Here is a 20,217-nt window from a genome sequence, read left to right on the forward strand (position 1 = left end):
GCAAGATACATTTTGCCAAAATTAATGTTATCCGAGTGCCTGCTTGTGCCTGCCTGTCACAGTTAGGAGCCACATCTGACGGCTGATCATGGGGTGGTGGCGTCCTATGGAAGCGGAAAGGTTAATTGTTCTTGACCCATCGGCGTCCTGTATGCGAACTCGTGCAATTTTTATTTATTTGATTTATTATCAGAGTACTGTCCTATATCAGCCAACTTTGTATCATTCTTCTCCTATATCCCTCGGCCTGATGATGCCCTCCTGGGTGAACATTTGGAAATTTACTGTACGTGGTGTAGCCAAGGATTGTTGGTGTGTTGCGAGTTGGGTGTACTGAAAATATCAGAGTATTCATGAAAATCAGTTCAAATTCGTCAAAATGTTATTGAACCTGAATTGTGTCCTTTTTCTGATTTTTTTATTATCTCCGAGGAAAGAGCAACAGCTATCTGAGTAAGCGCAGCATGGTAAGTTGGTACGTTGATTCACACTGCCGAGCCATGCTTCAGTCCCTGTCTTGCAACACAGGCTGCATACGAATTCTGCACATCAGTCTCCCCATACCACCGCGCCGCAGGACTACTGACTACATCCAGTTAGATCTTGCCGTGCATGCTGATACATGAGATCCGGTTGATACCCGTAGGCTGTTTACTAATACATAAATTTAAAGAAATAGGCTATTGCTGCCTTAACACAAATCGTCAAAAGAACTTTAATAATGGCTAGTTCCATTCAACGCAACGCTTTCTGGCGGTAATACTCGGCCAAGAGGTTACCGGCATAGTCAACATAGTCAAACTCCATCAGGGAGTGCTCAGCTTGTACCAAACACCAGATTGCCCACTGCATGTTGCTGGCCAATGCACCCAGGCTCGCCTCGTTGTATAGAGTAGCGACATCGTGATCCCCTTTGCTCTGCAGAGCTGCTGCCTCAGTACTGTATACTTGCAGAAAGCTCTCCTGTTCTGCATGGCTTGGGAACAGCGAGGAATCCATGTGTTCAACAACGCCGCAGTATTTACAGAACAGGTTCCCCAAATCAAAACACCGGTAATTCCAGCCAGCGTACTCGTGATCAATAAAAGCTACCTGATCGGGGTTGTCATCAAGCTCCAAAATATTTTCTGGTCTTACATCATTGTGACCGAATACCACGGGTGAATTGAGGGACTGGAGTCGATCCACTAACGCCTTCACCTCTGCTTTTAGTACAGACCGACTTTGTAGAATGGCATCAACACGTTGATGTACATCCGCCTTGCTAAACGTTTCAGGCACCAAGTCTAGCCAATGTACAAGGTTTCTCAGGATTGCAGGCTCAGGATTCAACAGTCCGTCAGGTTTCGGCACACTGTGTACCCGGGCGAGCTGCCTCGCAATCTTCGGGAATACATGGGGAAGTCTGGCCGAAGTTACCGTCAGTGGGCGACCCACGATGTAGCCATACACGAATCCATTGTCAAACGTGGCGCATAGAGGCTCTGCGTGTCCATGGCGCCACAACAGCTCAATGTGCTCCCGTTCCTTGCGTCGGTCTATGAGCAAGTCACTCCCTTCCCCGAACACCTTCACCAGCAGGGTGCGAGCCACACTGTTCCCATCGGCCAGAACGCCATACAAGCGATTCGCAACACCGCCTTGAAACACACGAATTGCTAGCGAGTCGTCCGACTTCCACTCAGGTCGCACGAGCCTGATCAAATCCAGCACTGATTCTTCAGAGTTGACGGTAAGTTTGATTTCTTTCACGTCCATTCTTGTCTTGCGGAAACAATTCGTAGCACTCCATTCAGGAACCACAGTTCGACATGTCTTTGACAAGAGCGCCCACAACCACGATCCAGTGCACTCATGTGCTTCCTCTTCCTATCCACAACTCATATCAGCCGTTCTGCAGATCCGAGACACCCCGCACACGTACACTCACCCGTCGTTCTGACTCTCGGTTGCTTGGTGACTCCTCATAATTATCACGTCTCTTAGCTCTTGTTCTCTTCACTGTCCTGGACTTCTCAAACCACTCAAACACCTGTCACCAATACCAGTGATCGATCAGATTAATTAAAATTAATAATTTGCAAACAAGTAACTAATTTTAGTACATAGCAGCTGTGCCTTCGCTCTGCCTTGGAGCCTTTGTTGGATTGTGGATTAGTGTGGATTAAAAAGTGCCGTGTGCCGCGAAGTGCGCGAGGGTACGAGTACAATCATGTATGTCAAGTGGACTCGGGTACATATAATGCATATCCTTCTTGAATCAGAGCTTCAAGTATTTAGTTAGTTCTCATTCGTGATGTAGATTGAAAGATAGAGTCACTGATGATGTAGATAGAGTAGAGAAGAAACATTTGTTTTTGATTGGTGCGGGAGGACAGATATTTTCATTGTCATTTCTTGAAAGCACCTGTACAACCCGGCAGGACAGAGGGAGTGTTTAATAATTATGTAGTAGCAAGATTATAACCCCCACTCTTGGTAGTAGAATATCGTAATACTCCCTGGTAGATTATTATTATTATTATTTTATTAAATTTTTAATAGGGCATTCCCACAGGCCTAAGGCCTTCTTACGGGGTACCCTATATGTTTTTGTATAGATGAGCGGAAGTCTGATAGCGTGGAGCAAATACGAACAGAAGCAGGGAGCGAATTCCAGCGATCTGCACCTAAGAAGCTTAATGCGTACAAGCCATAGCGGTTATTAGCCGCTAGCCGGGGGAAGAGCAAGAGACAGAGTAACCTGCTACAACCGAGCTATTGAGAGCAGAGAGGTACACCGCGTACCGGCATGTACATCAATAGTAGGGCTGAAACGATCATGCATTTAGCCCAATCGATTACTCTTTATCATAACGATCGATTATTCTATTATAATCTTTAAGAGGCTGCACCTGGAATATGTACGTGGAATGGCCAAAAGTGGAAATATGTACAAAATTTTGCACAAAAAAGTATTATGTATATGTATGTAGACCGGACGCGACCTTGACCTTCGAGCTTCATGCTCCAGCTTCGTTGTATACTACACTAGGACTGTACTCTATGTTTGAACTCGCGCTGCATACACTGCGCGTATGAGAAATTTAAAAATTTAAAAACGCAAAATAATCGTAATCGGTAATCTAAACGATTGCTCGATCGTCAGATTTATCAAACGAGTACTCGATTATTCGGTATAATCGTTTCAGCCCTAATCAATAGTATGTCCATGCACACTTCTACAAGTACTGTAGGCGTTCTGCTTCTCTGCCACCAAAACACAACAACATCCGCGCCGGTTCATGCTTGCTTTCTATAATCATGTCCGCCTATCGAGGTACTTGTACAATGTGCACATTTCGTGAGCAAAAAAGTATTCGTTATTTTCTAATCAGAAAACATATCAGAAAGCTATTTCTGTGTGCCTGGTACAGATCAGATCGCGTGGGGCTTTTTGTAAATAATTTGAAAATATAATTTTTTCCAAGGCACATTGCAGCAAAAGTCATGCCAGATAAGAAGCAAACCATAAGAGGATGATTTTTGGACAGAGCTCAGCAGGGGATGTTACAACTGTAGAACAAGTTTCAATAAGAACTGTAGTGAGAAAGCCGTCCAGCAGCATATTGACACATGAAGTACTAGAACACCGGGGTCTTTTTAAGTTAATAGACTCTTTACAATACAGTCTCTAAAGAGTACAATCATGCATACGCGTTCTACACAATATCCCGTGCAGGGGACTACACACGTATGTAGTACATCTCTCCAGTTAGATCTCCTGCTGGTACCTAACTAATATAATAAATGACAACAAAGGGACTATCGCTGCCTGAACGTAAATTCGGAGCTTGGTGGCACGGCAGTAAAACTCAACGGGTAGTTCCATTCATAGAATCATTCAAACCAAGCAAGGCTTTCTGGCGGTGGTACTCGGCCAAGCGGGTACCAGCATAGTCAACGTAGTCAAACTCTATGAGGGAATGTTCTGCTTGTACCAGACCCCAGATTGTCCACTGCAGGTTGCTGGCCAGTGCACCTAGGCTCGCCTCATTGTATAGAGTAGCGACATCGTGATCCCCTTTGCTCTGCAGAGCTGCTGCTTCAGTGCTGTATACTTGCAGAAAGCTCTCCTGTTCTGCACGGCTTGGGAACAGCGAGAAATCCATGCGCTCGACACCGCAGTATTCACAGAACATGTTGCCCAGCTCAAAGCACCGATAATTCCAGCCAGCGTACTCGTGATCAATGAAAGCTACCTGATCGGGGTTGTCATCAAGCTCCAAGATATTTCCTGGTGTGGTGTCATTGTGACCGAATACCACGGGTGAGTTGAGAGACTGGAGTTGATCCACTAACGCCTTCACCTCTGCTTTTAGTACAGACCGACTTGGTAGAATGGCATCAACACGTTGATGCACATCCGCCTTGCTAAACGTTTCAGGCACCAGGTCTAGCCAATGTACAAGGTTTCTCAGGATGGCAGGTTCAGGATTCGAGATTCCGTCAGGTTTCGGCACACTGTGTAGCTGGGCGAGCTGCCTCGCAATCTTCGGGAAGACATGGGGAAGTCTCACTGAAGTTACCGTCAGTGGGCGACCCACAATGTAGCCATACACGAATCCATTGTCGAACGTGGCGCATAGAGGCTCTGCGTGCCCGTGGCGCCACAGCAGCTCAATGTACTCCCGTTCCTTGCGTCGGTCTATGAATAAGTCACTCCCTTCCCCGAACACCCTCACCAGCAGGGTGCGAGCCACACTATTCCCATCGGCCAGAACGCCATACAAGCGATTCGTAACACCACCTTGGAAAACACGAATTGCCAGCTCCTCCGATTTCCACTCAGGTCGCACGAGCCTGATTAAATCCAGCACTGATTCTTCAGAGTTAACAGCAAGTTTGACCTGTTTCACGTCCATTCTTGCGCAAACAATTCGTGGCACTTCATTCAGAAACCTGGTATTTTATATTGACATATCTTTGACTAAAGCACCCACAACCACGAGCCAATGCCAGTTGTTGGGCGCAGTGCATTCAGGCGCTTTCGCGTCTTATCCACAACTCTGCTTCTTTATCTAGATCTGAGACACTACACTCCACATACAGAACACGTCGTTGGATAGGTTTGCTTTTCCTGCTATTCTGGACATTTCAAAAAACTGGAACACCTGTTGTTGTCCATCGAAATCCCGTAGATATCTACCTGTGCATCAGTCAGCATGTGATCCTGTGGATGCATCGATGATTCATGGTCGTCTTGATTTTTACGATGATTTTTGTTTGTCCTTCAATTTTTGTCTTTCAAACTGTGTGCATTATTTTTTACAACTACATGTACTCAGCACAGCAAGCACTAGACTGGTGGTAAATGGTTCGGAAATACCTTGCAAATAATTCCATTTAGTGCTTCGCGAACTCGTTGCGCGTGATATGTGGCGACTTTGCCCGCGCCTGTCCCTTCTCCGAGGACGGAATTATCACTCCGGAAAGGGATGCTACGGCCACAGGCAAGCGGCCAGGTCTTCAGGTGCAACAGAAGGTACACACACACCCACACGAACACACCCACAGATACTCTAATTTCAGAAACTTTAGGTGCTCAAAACTTTAGGTATGAGGCCAAAAGACCATGTTAGGTGAGCAGTAATTTCAGGCACAGAGGAGCAGTTCCCTATTGGATGATGCACGTCAGTGTTTGTGCAGCTATTAAAATATTAGGTATGAAAAAGATGCACCGAAAGTACTGAATATAAAAGTACACCGAACATTTGTGAAATTACAGTACTAGTACGTGGCGTTGTGTCAGTTTCTATTTCCATTTTACCCAAATGCTGTAGACAGCAAGCTGTTTTGGTCATATACCGTAGTGACGCACATAAAGGCACATGCGCTTATGAGTGAGTTTTTGCGTTATTTTGTTATTTTTCGCGGGTCGTTTTGTCTCACACATAGGCGCATGCGCTTGAGTTGCCAGTGTACCGGTCGGTACCTTGCATAATTATGCATATAGTGCAATACCGCAATACCGCAATGCACATTGAACTATGTGAACATGGTGTTTTGTAGTGTCTGTGTGTCGCGGGATGAACTGCATTTAGGTTCACTTATAAGCCCGTGCGCTTATTTGTGAGGGTGCGCTTATGCCCGGATATAGGCACATGACTGATTGTGCTTATATGCGCGTCACTACGGCAGATCCATTTTAAATAAGAGACGCATGAGACACATGTTATCGCATGAGCTGATTGTAAAGTAACCGGTGGTGTTAGTGGACATTACAGCGTAACTTGTAGTTCCTTGGTCCTCTTTTCTTCTTTATATAGACACATGAATGATTTTTTCATTAGTTAAAACTATACTCCTCGTAGTGTATTGTTGACCAACCAGATTATAATCAACAAACGAATTTCATTTCTAGAACAAATTGGAAGGGTCTCCAATTCTTCAATGCAGTACATGCGTCTGCGCAATCCACACCAGTCCAAATGAACACTAAGAGATTTTAGAAGTTAGAACCGAACGTTTTCCTGTCCCCGGGGAAAATTGCGATTCCGCGGCCGCGTTTTTTTCCGCGTTTTTTTGCGATTTTTTAAAAGACCGCGTTTTCCGCGATTTTCCCGCGTTTTTTGAACTTTTTTGTTGCACTACACGTACACACATGCACAGTGCACTGTTCGGTCAGCAACGTCTCATCGTGGCGGCTTTTTACTCAAATATGACGAGTGCTTACACCAGAGACTTGTAACTGGTTGATTTCACTACATACTCACTGAAAATTGCCGCACATCAATATTATTATTATTATTATTAGAAAGGAAAAGGACATAATATTATGGAAACGAGTTAAGAGTAACTCTCCACCATAATATTATGTCCTTTTCCTTTCTACTTTTATTATTGGCTCAATACCCGAGTTTCAAATTATTATTATTATTATTAATTCAACATCTCCTGGCTCGTCAGAAGACTGCCAATATATATGAGAAGTCGGGTGGTAGCCAACCACGGCGAACTGAATAATAAGTTCACCGCATATTTACCGCAAATTATGCCATATTATGCCGCGTTTTCCCCGCGTTTTTTGCAATTTTTTTCCGCAATTTTCCCCGGGGACAGGTTTTCGTTCCCTTTTCTTCACCGGCTCTTACAGGGAAAACAGCAAAATGACTAAAACAGCAATAAACAAGGCCGATCTAGGAAGCTCGAGGTAGAGTGCTCAATGCACGAATGTACAGAGCAGTATACACACACAACAGACGTGAATGCTGTTGTCTGATGATCGCTGAAATGCCTGAAACTTGAAGTTACAGCTCCACAGCGTTTCGCCTCTGTTGTGTGTGTATAAAACAGCAATATAAAGGCAAAGAATTGAGAGAGATAAGCATCACTCTACTCGTGTGAAAAGTCATCAAGTCAAAAACAGCATGAAAATCAAATAATAATACTAACACATCAAACTTATCAAACGGAAAGATTAGTCTTAATCTTAGCAATCACATGTGGACTAACACCGAACAACTGGAGGGACAAAACATTTCCCTTCTGAACACACATTTCCGCTTGATACGTTTGATGTGTTACTGTTAGTATTATTATTTGATTTTCATGCTGTTTTTGACTTGATGACTTTTCACACTTGTAGCGTCATGTCATCTCTCTCAATTCTTTGCCTTTATACTTGCTGTTTTAGTCATTTTTGTTTTGTTCCCTGTATATTAAAAATGAAATTATTTGTGCGGCTTTGGCTGCACCTGCCGTACCGGTTCTGATTTGCCATGCAGTGAGATAGTGTACAGTAGGACATTTCAGAGTGGCACTGACACTATGGTTCATAATTGAGAGAAGAACAGCTCACTGCAGCTAAGTCAGAGGGCTCCAGATGTGAGAATCACAGCGAGCTTTGCACGAAGGTCGATAACATTGACACTAACCAGAAGAAACATATTCTGAATCCACGTGCCGGGCAGAATATGGACTGGTGTATTGGACAGCGTACGTGTACAGTATTTACCCATGTTCATGTGCAGCATAGTGTGTACTAGTGTGTGTGTGTGTGTGTGTGTACTTGTGTGTGTGTGTGTGTGTCTGTGTCTGTGTCTGTGTCTGTGTCTGTGTGGGGGGGGGGGGGGGAGTTATCTGGCGCTAGTCTTGATCTGTCTCATTCAGATCTTGTCTGCTATCGTTGCTATAAGAGGAAATCTGTGGGTGCACATCCAGTGTATTTGCAGATTTGCGTGCTTCTCTTGGGACGGGCGTATACATGGTACATGGTGTGTGTGTGTGTGTGTGTGTGTGTGTGTGTGTGTGTGTGTGTGTGTGTGTGTGAAAAGTTTCCTTCGTTTTTGACTTGTCACATGCTTGCTGAATGCAGCAGTCGTTCTCGATTAGTCCCGCACTCAGTCCACAGTACAGCGTGACTTATTGTGAATATGTGGCGTACAAATACTGTATTTCTACACATAAGACATGTTGCCCCGTTTGCAAAGGCGCTTGATTTATCACGAATGCATGACTTTATCGCGAGTAGTCTGTACGTGGTGCGTGCATTTATTGCCCGTTCCATCGCCTGCTCAGTCTGGATATATTGGTGGACTGCAGTCCTCACTTTCTTCTTTCCTCTCGAATTACCGTTATGTGGGCTCACTCTCTTGAGTGAAGAGATGTTCAGATACAACCGCGTGCTGTTTTGACTAGTGCACGGGCAGTGAAATTCAGTTGCTTGATATTTTTGCAGCGGCGGGGCAGGCTAGAGGGTTTTGTCCTCCACTGCACTGAGAACATGTACTATTAGCTGTCGTAAGAGCTATCTAACTGTCATGTTGTGTTTTGCTTTGAAACTTATTTTCTAGTTTGTCTTTTTTCTCGTTTATTTTTTGCTGGCCCTGGTTTTATGCAGCACCATGGGGTGAGACGGAATTGGACAATCGTGCCGCCCACGCCAACATTCTTCGTCTGGCGACCGCATACCGTGACCATGGACACCGCTATGCGCACATCAACCCACTGCGCAGTGCAGAGGACGTGCCCAGGTGGGTGTTCGTTACGGAATCGTATCGATTTTGATTGTTTTGGATTGATAAACTCCTCCTGTCAATCCTCGTGCTGTCTTGTTCTGGTGCATTGTAGCTTGACAAAATTGGAGCTGGGAGATAGGAAATTTGATTTGAAATCTTCGAGAAAGTTGGATTTATGAGAGTTTCGGACTAGCTGCTTGAAATTCTGATGGTGAAGCGATCAGGCTTTGAAAACCTTTGACTTCCAAAGCCAGGCCAGACCAGTTGAACAAGGTTGCCCACTGGCAGTCACATTATTCCGTGTCATGCAAAAAGCATGTTCTGTTCGACTAACTTGTGGCTTTTCAAATGAACTTGACAAGAGAGATTGGAAGCTTTGTCACACCTCTGAGTTTAACGTATTACTACGATCATCAGGCAACGTGAAACTCAGAGTTGTGACAACGCTTCCAATCTCTCTTGGTACAAGGCTCTGCCCTACATGGGTATTAAGCACTCTTCGGACAGTGAAGCACACCACTTGACTATTTGACAATTTATCAATTTCCACTGAGTCTGAACTGTAGCACCAGTGCCGGACAGGGAGTAGATATTTTATTACTCCCCGGTGTCTAACCTGCCCAGGCTAGGGTGTTGAGATGTGCCGTTGTGTTTTCTTGAAGTTTTTCTTCTTCTTTCTTTCGTTGTTTTCGCAATCTTATCGCGATGTGTATTCGTTTGATGCTGTGTTTGTTGCAGTGACCGGCCCGAGCTCAGTACGGATGCTTTCCGAGTTTCACCCACTGACAAGTTCCCTGCAGCCGGTTAGTACATTTGCGCTCGGTGAAATCTGACCCAGAGTGCAAAGCTGGCGCCCTGGACTAGTTCCGATTGCATCGTCACGTCCAGCCGCATTCGTGTCACTTCCAGGGCATCAAGGGCGTGTAGTTGAAGGCGCCAAATATGCACTCTAGGTCGGATTTCACTGAACGCAACTACCGCAATGCCGTGTATAAAAGCAGGTGCTCACGGTATAAGCCGGGGTTCAAACAATGCTTCTATTCAAGTTATGCTTCTATTCAAAAACATGCTTCTACGTCAACATCATCAGTCTACACTGTGCAGTGCATGCTGCCATGCATGTATTGTGCAAGTACGTGCACATGCATTTTTGCAAAGAGCGCCTTCTAGTCTAATCGTGCTTCTGTGTCACGGCGCTTCGAAAAACCGGCTTCTATTCGAGTCATGCTTCTATACAGGTCATGCTTTCATGCGCAACACTGCAGTATGTACATATCCGTGGTAATGCACAGAGTATCCATTTATTATTAGTACCGGTCTCCTTTTGTCTCCTCATCGGCTCTTCATTAGTACCGGTAGTGGCATTTTGTCCTGGGTCAGGAATGTCGTCTGCAACTGAAATCTGGAACACATCTCTGCCGCCGCGACCGGGAATGTGTCAACGGAATTATAGACTCTTTGCATGTATGGAGCCACAACTGCACTCTCGAGGGTGAATGGCACAGTTGGGAGCAGGAGGCGAGGCTTTCTGTGAGCGCATGATACTCAGGCAACCGTCTGCACACGTGCAGTTGCAATTTGCGTGACGCTGACACTGTTCTTCTCCAAATACCCTGAAGAAGAATGCAGGGGTGGATTCAGGGGGTTTCCGGGGGTTGGAACCCCCTAAATTTCGCAGATGTACTTCTGGAAACCGTATGCATGTACAAGCACATGTATTAGCTATTCAGTTTTGGCTGCACTGGAACCCCCCTGTAGAGATCTCTGGGTCCACCCCTGTAATGTCACTGGCTTGGGGCAGTCTATTGCTCACCGCTGCAGGTACGAGTAATCGTTTCTGTCCTCTCCCTGCAGGCATTGTCCACAGCGCACCGTCGGACAGCACCATGCTGGATGTTGAGGAGATGGAAGCCACCCTCCAGTCACTCTACTGTGGATCTATAAGTGTGGAGACGCAGCACATGCCTGTAAGCCGCGAACGGAATCATGCGGCACAGACTCAGGGCCTAGCAGGGGGAAAAGGGGCTGAGGTTTTTTAAATTAGTTTCTTAGTTTTGCTTCAGTGCATGCACAATGTTTAGACCGTGCAATTGATGGAATGATCCAGACACTGGGAGTCTAGATAAGGGAAGTGTGAATGTACTTCATTGCTGTTCTGTGTACTGCGTAGCTTAGTTTTACTATTTATATTGAGTATTTTGAAGGGCTTAGCATCCCAAGCAACCTTTATGCTAGGTCTCTTCTTTTCTACTTTCTGGGACAGCTGGCTGTGTGCAGGTTCTAAATCATTTTCCTGTCGTATCTTGCTCCTGTTGCTGTGTTGTGCAGAACGAGGCTGAGCGCGAGTGGTTTGTGCGCGAGTACGAATCTCGGCGGCTCGCTCCTATCAGCGACGATTGTCGCCAGCAGCTGGCAGAAATCATGCTCAAATCTCAGGTAACTTATGCTCTTTCTTTTGTATGGATCAATTCACCGTGAGGTGTATGTTCACTAACCATGCATCGACTAGGCGCCATGTGCGGACTAATGGTGGTGGCGGTGGTGGTGAGAAGGAGAGCTCTGTGCCAGGGTAACTTTGCAGCTTTAAGAGAGCGTGTGTGGGCAGGACGTGTATTTATCGCCGTATTGCCAGGTGTGTATTTACCACCATATGAATCAACCATGTATGTTCCTGGTAGAGGATAAGTCCAAGACAATAACAGCACCAGTACTGTTGGAACGTTCTCCATTTTTTAGTGTTTGTCTTCGTTTAACATGTATATTACTCAGTATGTCGTAATTGGACACTGCTCGATTATTCTTACCTCGTGCGTTTCGTGACTATTTGTAACGTGGCTCCTCTGCTTCAGTTTTCGTTCTATCTCTCTGGCAGGGGCAACCACCACCCGTCTGGTGGGTGCCAGCATCCTCCGGCAGTTGCGCTGGGACTCTACGATACATTCTTGTTCTTCGATAATTAGAAATCTGCCTTTCTAGTTCTTCGCTGTTTGAATTATTATTTATTTGTGTTGTTTCTTGCGGCACTCGCTTTTGTGTAGATTTGACCTTTTTGCATGTCCGCGTGAGTACAGATGACATCATGCATTATTTTCTGTCACGTGTTTTGCTTTGAGCGTGTCGTTCAAGATGTTTGAACTGCGCCCGCTGGCCGATTTTCTTTGCTTGCTGTTTTCTTTGCCAGTCAAGCGTGGGGACGCTACGGTGTCGTCCTTCTTGGCTGTGTGTCCGGTACGGGGCCGGGTACGTGCGTCCCCAGCTCTCCGTTCTTTGTTCTTTTTGAGTTGATTCTTCAATGGTGTTTTGAGAACATGTTTGGTAATACAGTCTTCTAAATAGTTCGATGCTTCCAATGGTTGTGTCTGATGCAAGTGTGGGTTTGCGAGGGAACCGGTGAACCATTTGGTCCTTCGAGCCGGATCCGACAGGTTTCGAGAACTTTCGACTAGTAGTGTCAGCGGTGGTAATGGCGTTTCCGCCACCACCAGAGTTTGTGACTCGTAGTTTTACGCCACGCCATTATGGTACGAGCGTGGGTGAAACTCCTGTTGAGGAACTTGAGGACCGCTGGAAAGAGTTGATTCGTCGGAGAACAAACCTCCGTAGACGCCACACGCGGATCAGTAACCGCTTGCGAACTCTGATTGCTTGCTCGTCGCCGTCTCGCCGATATTTGCAGCCTGATGTCCGTGAATTAGAATTTGTACGGTCAGAGCTGAATTCGGTTTTAGAAATTATGCGCAGCATGTTGGAATCCCAAGAGAGTGAGCAACTGCTGAATGAGTTGGACGAGTGGGAGGCGAAGTTTGATAAGGAGAGTGTTGGTGTGATGGCTGCTGCTGAGGCGATCTTGGATTCGCCTGTTGAGTCGGTTTCTGGCCAAGTGGCATCAGGCCAACAATCAGCAGTCGCAGAACAGGTTACCCCTGTGCCACCGTCAACACCACCGCACATGCGGCCTGTGCCACCTCTACCAGCACCACGCACACGGCCAACACCACCACCAAAGCCAAGTAGTCTGAGCAGCAGACTAAGTGTGACGTCAGTTGGTTATAGTGCTCCTGCCAGTAGACTTTCTGAGTGGTCTCCTCTAACGGAATCTGCTGTCGACCCCCATGTTAGCGATTGGCTTGCCAGTATGCAACGGCCACATGGAGTAAGCGCTTTTCACCATCTGAAGCCACTAGAGCTGCCCAAATTTAGTGGCAGGACCCAGCAGTTTGTACGGTGGAAACAAACATTTAAGCGCCTCGTGGACGAGGACCGCTTCGTCTCTGACGAATATAAACTGGCACGACTGAAGGAGGCGCTGCAGGGTAGCTCGGCCGAAGACATTATCGCGGATATGTTCGACGGTCCGGGTGCATACACTGCAGCCTGGACGGAGCTTGAGCGCTGGTTTGGTGGTTCCGACCGCCATCTTGCCTTGCAAGAGAGAGAGATTCTGAATCACCCACGCATTGCCTCTGACAGGGACACCGAGTCTGTCCGGAAGTTTGCTGTCAAGCTCAGAAATGTGCTCATGAACCTGGACTTGGCTGGAGAGACCCCTGGTAGGGAGCTATTCCTAAGTGCGCTGGAGAAGCTACCCAGAAGTGTAGTTATACGATTTTACGAACAACATCCAGACAGCAAATGCAACGCAACCACGTTGTCGTTCTGGCTGGTAAAACGGGTCCAGAACGCTAAGCGAGCCGATGACATCTTGGCGACAGTCGGCACAGAGAAGTTGAACAAGACACCTCCTGCGGTCCCGCCAAAGCCTAGGTCATCTGCTGTGTATGCTGTGGAGCTCAGTACTCAGCAGTGTGCCAAGTGCAGCAAGAGCCATGCCACAGCAGAGTGTCCGGAATTCAGGGCGCTGACAACCAAGCGCCGCTGGGACCTGGTCAAGCGTGCCAAGCTGTGTAGCTGTTGTTTGGAGCATGGACACTGGGCGCGTGAGTGCCAGAAGCTGGAACGTTGCCACTGTGGAGAGAGGCACCACTCACTTCTGCACTACAGCAAGTCAGTGCAGCCACAAGCTGCAGCGCAGAATCCAGCTACGATGCGACCAGCAGCTACGGCACCTCGGCAGGAAAGTTCTCACCATGCTAGTGTCAGCGTGCCGCAGACTACCGCTTTCGCTACCGTGCCAGTGAAGATTATTGGCCCAACTGGCAAGTCGGCAATCTGTACGGCCATGCTGGACTCAGGCTCGACTGCAAGCTTCATACGGGAGGATGTAGCCCATGAGTTGGGCATGGCAGGTGAAGTTCACATGTTGAATACATCCACGATTGGTGCGCAGCAGACCTCCGGCTATCGGGAACTGGTCAAGGTGCAGATGGAATCCATTGATGGAACAGTGTCATACCCGCTCAAGGCATGGGTATATGATCGTGTGACCAAGAAGACGCAGGTCGTCGACTGGAGCCGGTACAAGTCCAGCTATGAACATCTGAAGTTCATAGACTTTCCCGAAATCTCCAGCACCACGGTCGACCTCCTGATTGGTCTAGACGTCATTGATGCCCACGCATCACTCGCGGAGTACAGAAGCAGCAGCGGTGGACCAATTGCCCGCAAGACGCCACTGGGATGGGTGTGTATGGGCCCAACGCCCAGTGCACCCAGTGATGACGAGTTGTCTGTCAACTTCGTGCATGCTTTATACGGCGAATGCAGCATAGACAGCCTGGTCCAGAATTTCTGGAATCTGGAGGCAGTCGGTATGAAGCACGAAGGCACCTACATCACCCCTGCAGAGAAGCTGGCTGAGGAGATCGTTGAGAAATCCATCAGCTTCCATGATCAGCGAGTCACCATGGCAATCCCATGGGTCCACAGCAACGGCGAGCCTGGTGTCACCGCTAATCGCGCCATGGCGGACCATCGCCTGCGCATGCTAGAGAAATCGCTGGACAAGCGTCCAGAGCTGAAGGCAGCATACGGCAAGGTCATCCGTAGCCACATTGACAAAGGCTATGTGCGCGCAGTGTCGGCAGCAGAGGTTGAGGCAGATGGCGACGACCAGTGGTTCCTGCCGCACTTCGCCATTGTACGAGACGACAAGGCCACCACGAAGGTACGTGTCGTCTTTGATGCTGCTGCCAAGTATGACGGCACGTCGATCAATGAGTGTATGTACCCTGGACCCGCTCTGCAGAATGACCTAGTGAAAGTGCTTCTGCGGTTCTGCAAGGAGCCAGTAGCGCTCACGGCGGACATTACCGAGATGTTCCTGCAAGTCGTGCTGGCTGAGCAAGACCGCCGATATCATCGCTTTGTGTGGGACTCACGCGTATACGAGTTCCAGAGGTTGGTGTTCGGCATCAAGGCGTCTCCGTACCTGGCATGCAAGGCGCTACAAGTGGTGTGCCGCGAGACAGCCGACAAGTATGACCCAGCCATGTTGCAGATCGTTGACCGAGACATGTATGTGGATGATCTGCTGCACTCTGCTGTCTCCGTACCGGAAGCCATCCGCACACAGCAGACAGTACAGGACATCCTTGAGCAGGGCAGCTTCCACCTCCGCAAGTGGCTCAGCAATAGCTCGGAGGTGATGGACGGCGTACCGGAAGCTGACCGCTCACCGCAACTCGTAGCTAGCATCAATGATCATGATCACTGTGCGCTACCATCAGTCAAGACGCTAGGCGTGATGTGGTCGGCAGAGGATGATACCTTCGCCTTTGAGTTCAAGCCGCCCGCAACAGAGAAGCTGACCAAGCGAGCCGTGCTGAGTAAGATGGCATCTATATTCGACCCACGCGGACAACTAGCTCCCTTCACGATTCGCTCTCGTGTCATGTTCCAGGAGCTGTGCATCCTCGGCGTGGGCTGGGATGATCCACTGGACGCTGAGCACACGCGGAGATGGACATCCTGGTTTAGCGAGCTGGGAGATCTGGCGCTGATCCGTGCGCCGCGCTGCTTCAAGTGTCCGGGTCGCGAGTCGTCTGTCGCTACATTGTCGCTGCACGTGTTCACGGATGCTTCAGATGCCGCCTACGCCGCTAACGTGTACGTCCGTGCTGAGTACCCAGACGGCAATGTGCGAGTGACGCTAGCACTCGCCAAGGCGCGTCCATGTCCCATTAAGAAGATGTCGATCCCGAAGCTGGAGCTGAAGGGTGCTGTGCTTGGTGTTTGCCTGGCCAAGACAGTGAATGACGCGCTAGATCTGCCGCAGGCTGATGCCACCTACTGGTCCGACTCGATGAACGTGCTTCACTGGGTGAGAGCACATTCCAGAAAGTTTAAAGTCGACGTGGGCAACCGGATAGCTGAAGTACAAGAGTATTCAGCTGGCAGCCAGTGGAACCACGTTCCTGGAAAGCTGAACCCAGCCGACAAGGGCACCAGAGGCTTGACAGCAGCCCAGCTAGCCAGTGATTCAGTATGGTGGAACGGCCCTGAGTTCCTCGTCCAGCAGCACACTGAGTGGCCGTCTCGTCAGATAACCGTGCCAAAAGAGTTGCCTGGAATGGTAAAGCGAGCGCAAGTGATGGCGTTCGCTGTGCAGCAAGTGTCAGCGGAGGTGTTTCGTCTCCACCCCGACAACTACTCGTCATGGAAACGACTAGTAAGAGTGACGGCCTGGTGCTACCGTTTCATCAACCGGTGTCGTCGACGTCATGCTAGCACGAGAGGGGATCCGGAAGCAGCGAGTGCAGCAGTCGACTCTGTGGAGCTGAAGTCTGATGAGCTCCAGCGTGCCGAATGTCACTGGTATGCGATCGCACAAGCAGAGAGCTATCCCGCTTCGTATCGGCAGCTGACGTCAGGGAAGTCCCTTGCAGCGAATGACCCGCTGCTGCGGCTGAATCCAGTGCTCGACAAGGATTACCCGTGTGTGCTACGCGTTGGAGGTCGTCTGAAGACTGCCAGCCACTTGCCTGAGCATACCCGGCATCCGATAATCTTGCCACAGCACCATCGGATTACTCAGCTGATAGTCGACGCCGAAGATCGCAAGTGTGATCACAGTGTTGGCCCAAACCACCTCTTGGCAAACCTGATGCTGCGGTTTTGGATCATCCGTGGCAAGGTTGTCACACGATCTCACCGTGCACACTGCGTGCTCTGCAAGAAGAAGTGGGCCACTGTGGCTTCGCAGCAGATAGCACCGCTCCCGCTATTCCGAACAGCTCCACCGTACCGGGCATTTTCAAGAGTGGGAGTTGACTATGCCGGTCCGTTCCGAACAAAACAAGGACGTGGCAAGACCCAGCTCAAGAGGTACCTCTGTGTCTTCTCTTGTTTGCAATCTCGAGCCTGTCATTTCGAGATGGCGTATGGCCTGGACACCGAGTCGTTTCTGCTAGCATTCACCCGTTTCTGCAAGCGCAGAGGCGTGCCAGCTGAGGTCGTGTCAGACAACGGGACGAACTTTGTCGGTGCAGAGCGCGAGCTAAGAGAAGCCGTTCAAGCGCTAGGTTCTGATGAAGTGGCCGCAAGTATGGCCAGCCAAGGAGTTCACTGGCGCTTCAATCCGCCTCTCGCTCCGCACTTTGGCGGCGTATTTGAGTGTGTGGTCAAGGCAGCAAAGCGCGCAATGATGGCAACTCTGTCCCAGGCCAATCTCACTGATGAGGAACTTGTAACTGCCATGGTGAGTGCGGAAGGCCTGCTCAACTCGCGTCCGTTGACCGCTGTCCGGACCGACGTGGATGACGCCGCACCGCTAACACCGATGCACTTCCTAGCTGGACAGTGCGAGCTGACTCTGCCACTCGAAGAAGTCGCTGAGTTGCACCCACAGCGTCGTTGGCGGCTCCTCCAACAGCTCCTACGTGAGGTATGGCGGCGATGGCTTCGAGAAATAGTGCCTCGGCTGAATGTGCTTCAGCGATGGTCTCGACGCAGCCGCAACATCAAGCCCGGTGACATTGTCCTCTGCATGGACAAGTCTACTCCAAGAGGGCGTTGGCCGCTAGCCAAAGTGATAGAAGTGTTCCCCGGATCTGATGGGTTGGTCCGTGTAGTGAACATCAGAATTGGCGCCAAGCAGTCCAAGCGGCCGATAACGCAGTTGGTGCCGTTGGAAGTTGAACCCATCGATGAAGGTACCGGTCAGTATGATGATCTCACGACTTCCGATTAGTCTGGAGTCGTTCGTGAGAGGGGAAATGTTGGAACGTTCTCCATTTTTTAGTGTTTGTCTTCGTTTAACATGTATATTACTCAGTATGTCGTAATTGGACACTGCTCGATTATTCTTACCTCGTGCGTTTCGTGACTATTTGTAACGTGGCTCCTCTGCTTCAGTTTTCGTTCTATCTCTCTGGCAGGGGCAACCACCACCCGTCTGGTGGGTGCCAGCATCCTCCGGCAGTTGCGCTGGGACTCTACGATACATTCTTGTTCTTCGATAATTAGAAATCTGCCTTTCTAGTTCTTCGCTGTTTGAATTATTATTTATTTGTGTTGTTTCTTGCGGCACTCGCTTTTGTGTAGATTTGACCTTTTTGCATGTCCGCGTGAGTACAGATGACATCATGCATTATTTTCTGTCACGTGTTTTGCTTTGAGCGTGTCGTTCAAGATGTTTGAACTGCGCCCGCTGGCCGATTTTCTTTGCTTGCTGTTTTCTTTGCCAGTCAAGCGTGGGGACGCTACGGTGTCGTCCTTCTTGGCTGTGTGTCCGGTACGGGGCCGGGTACGTGCGTCCCCAGCTCTCCGTTCTTTGTTCTTTTTGAGTTGATTCTTCAATGGTGTTTTGAGAACATGTTTGGTAATACAGTCTTCTAAATAGTTCGATGCTTCCAATGGTTGTGTCTGATGCAAGTGTGGGTTTGCGAGGGAACCGGTGAACCAAGTACCATCCAGTGCCGTCGCATACCCCCTCCCCATCCTACTTTTCGAGCTGTTATATTTTTTGGTCGAGTCGAATGGGGAAATTTGTTGACTCGTTGCTTGGATGTATTGTTTCCATGTTCCTGCTTTTTTGAGCATTTAAAATTGACTGCATGAAGCGCCGATACAATTGCAACAGCTTGCTACTGGCTAGCTGTGGGTATTTATTGTCTCTATTGCTCCTGTTTCTAGGCCTTTGATCAGTTTATGACTAAGCGTTACAGCACGGTGAAGCGCTATAGCGGTGAAGGTGCGGAGGGTATGCTCTGCTTCGTCGATCAGCTTGTGTCGTCGTGTGCTGGCGGTAAGCGTAGGCAAATCTTGCCTTTGAAAAGATTTAAAGATCACCTGTTACCCTTGTATCCGAGTGTTTGTCCTTTGTTCACCCACTGGTCTGTAGAACAGTCTAATGGATGGAGAGTGTGGCTTCTTGTGGCTTTTGCCATTGACAAGTATTGGGGAATTGTGCTTGTGATGTTTGTGATGTTCCGGTCACATTGGCCGGCCAAGAACGCAGCATGGCGTGGTTAACTTATTAAAGCTTTTCAGTTCTGTCCGCAACCTTTTTCAAAGTAAAAGTTAGATAATGTCGAGCATTTCAACTTGCTGGTGAAAGCTTGCTGGTTGTTTTTTTTTCTTACTTCGATTACCTAGTATGTGCCATTGCATTCACGTGCGTTCATTCAACTTCATTGCACTCCAATAGTCTTTTTTGTTCATTTCCCTGTGCACAGAGGGCATTGAGCAGGTTGTGATTGGCATGCCTCACCGCGGACGTCTCAATCTGATGACTGGCATGCTCAAGTACTCTCCACAGGCCATGTTCCATAAGGTAAGCCTTTTTTTTTAAAGATAAAGCAATATTGCCCACATGCACACAGCTTTATTCCCCAAAGGACATTTCTTAGTAGCCTCATACTCTAAGCGAAATTCCCATAAATTCCGTAAAATTGTGAAGTTTTGTTTAAAAAATTGTGAGTTTTGCTAGGTAGTTCTAAGAGTATTAGTAGATGGAACTAAACTTGGTTTTGAGGAAAGCTAGAAACAAAATGTGATCTATTTGACCGTGCATATGATTGTATCTAGTGCTTGGTTTTTGTGGTGATATTGGCTGGTGCTGGTCTGTTGGATGTAATGGCCAACATCTACCAATTCTATGTCCCTTCCGAGCCTGTGCAGCGTATCTGGCGAAGTGAACTCATGTTAGGAAGACAAATGTGCCTCCAATCGTTGCGTGCATGGTAACATTGAGGATTCCTCCTCACCAAGAAAGAGTTGCATTCCGTGCTCACTTGACTGGTATCGTTTCCTTGTCCGCTTTAGCTGTGGTGTTTGAGTTGTCCTGCTTATGTCGTTGTTGTTGTTGTTTGTTCTGCAG

General features: G+C 48.3%; 3 protein-coding genes across 3 annotated transcripts in view; 1 reads left to right on the forward strand and 2 right to left on the reverse strand.

Annotated features, from left to right (window-relative positions):
* Nucleotides 1-323: 323 nt before the first annotated feature.
* On the reverse strand, nucleotides 324-2,091 carry LOC135815525 (probable ethanolamine kinase). Its single transcript, XM_065328844.1, has one exon. The coding sequence runs from the start codon at nucleotides 1,756-1,758 to the stop codon at nucleotides 736-738; it is 1,023 nt and encodes a 340-aa protein (XP_065184916.1). The 5' UTR covers nucleotides 1,759-2,091; the 3' UTR covers nucleotides 324-735.
* A 1,196-nt stretch (nucleotides 2,092-3,287) lies between these two features.
* LOC135815557 (probable ethanolamine kinase) lies at nucleotides 3,288-5,176 on the reverse strand. Its single transcript, XM_065328875.1, has one exon. The coding sequence runs from the start codon at nucleotides 4,902-4,904 to the stop codon at nucleotides 3,855-3,857; it is 1,050 nt and encodes a 349-aa protein (XP_065184947.1). The 5' UTR covers nucleotides 4,905-5,176; the 3' UTR covers nucleotides 3,288-3,854.
* Nucleotides 5,177-5,316: 140 nt separating this feature from the next.
* LOC135815584 (2-oxoadipate dehydrogenase complex component E1-like) overlaps nucleotides 5,317-20,217 on the forward strand; it is a 40,903-nt gene continuing 26,002 nt past the window's right edge. The window contains exons 1-7 of the mRNA XM_065328902.1: nucleotides 5,317-5,524; nucleotides 8,882-9,014; nucleotides 9,738-9,802; nucleotides 10,854-10,966; nucleotides 11,328-11,435; nucleotides 19,032-19,143; nucleotides 19,574-19,671. Of these exons, the coding sequence (XP_065184974.1) occupies nucleotides 5,416-5,524; nucleotides 8,882-9,014; nucleotides 9,738-9,802; nucleotides 10,854-10,966; nucleotides 11,328-11,435; nucleotides 19,032-19,143; nucleotides 19,574-19,671 (738 nt within the window). The 5' untranslated portion in view covers nucleotides 5,317-5,415. The remainder of the gene's footprint in view (nucleotides 5,525-8,881; nucleotides 9,015-9,737; nucleotides 9,803-10,853; nucleotides 10,967-11,327; nucleotides 11,436-19,031; nucleotides 19,144-19,573; nucleotides 19,672-20,217) is intronic.

This window comes from Sycon ciliatum, chromosome 1, assembly GCF_964019385.1.
Source record: "Sycon ciliatum chromosome 1, ocSycCili1.1, whole genome shotgun sequence".
Classification (NCBI taxonomy): domain Eukaryota; kingdom Metazoa; phylum Porifera; class Calcarea; order Leucosolenida; family Sycettidae; genus Sycon; species Sycon ciliatum.

What these genes read in the sequence shown, in the direction of transcription:
- LOC135815525 (XM_065328844.1), bottom strand. Translation starts at nt 1,758, where the DNA reads ATGGACGTGAAAGAAATCAAACTTACCGTCAACTCTGAAGAATCAGTG.
- LOC135815557 (XM_065328875.1), bottom strand. Translation starts at nt 4,904, where the DNA reads ATGGACGTGAAACAGGTCAAACTTGCTGTTAACTCTGAAGAATCAGTG.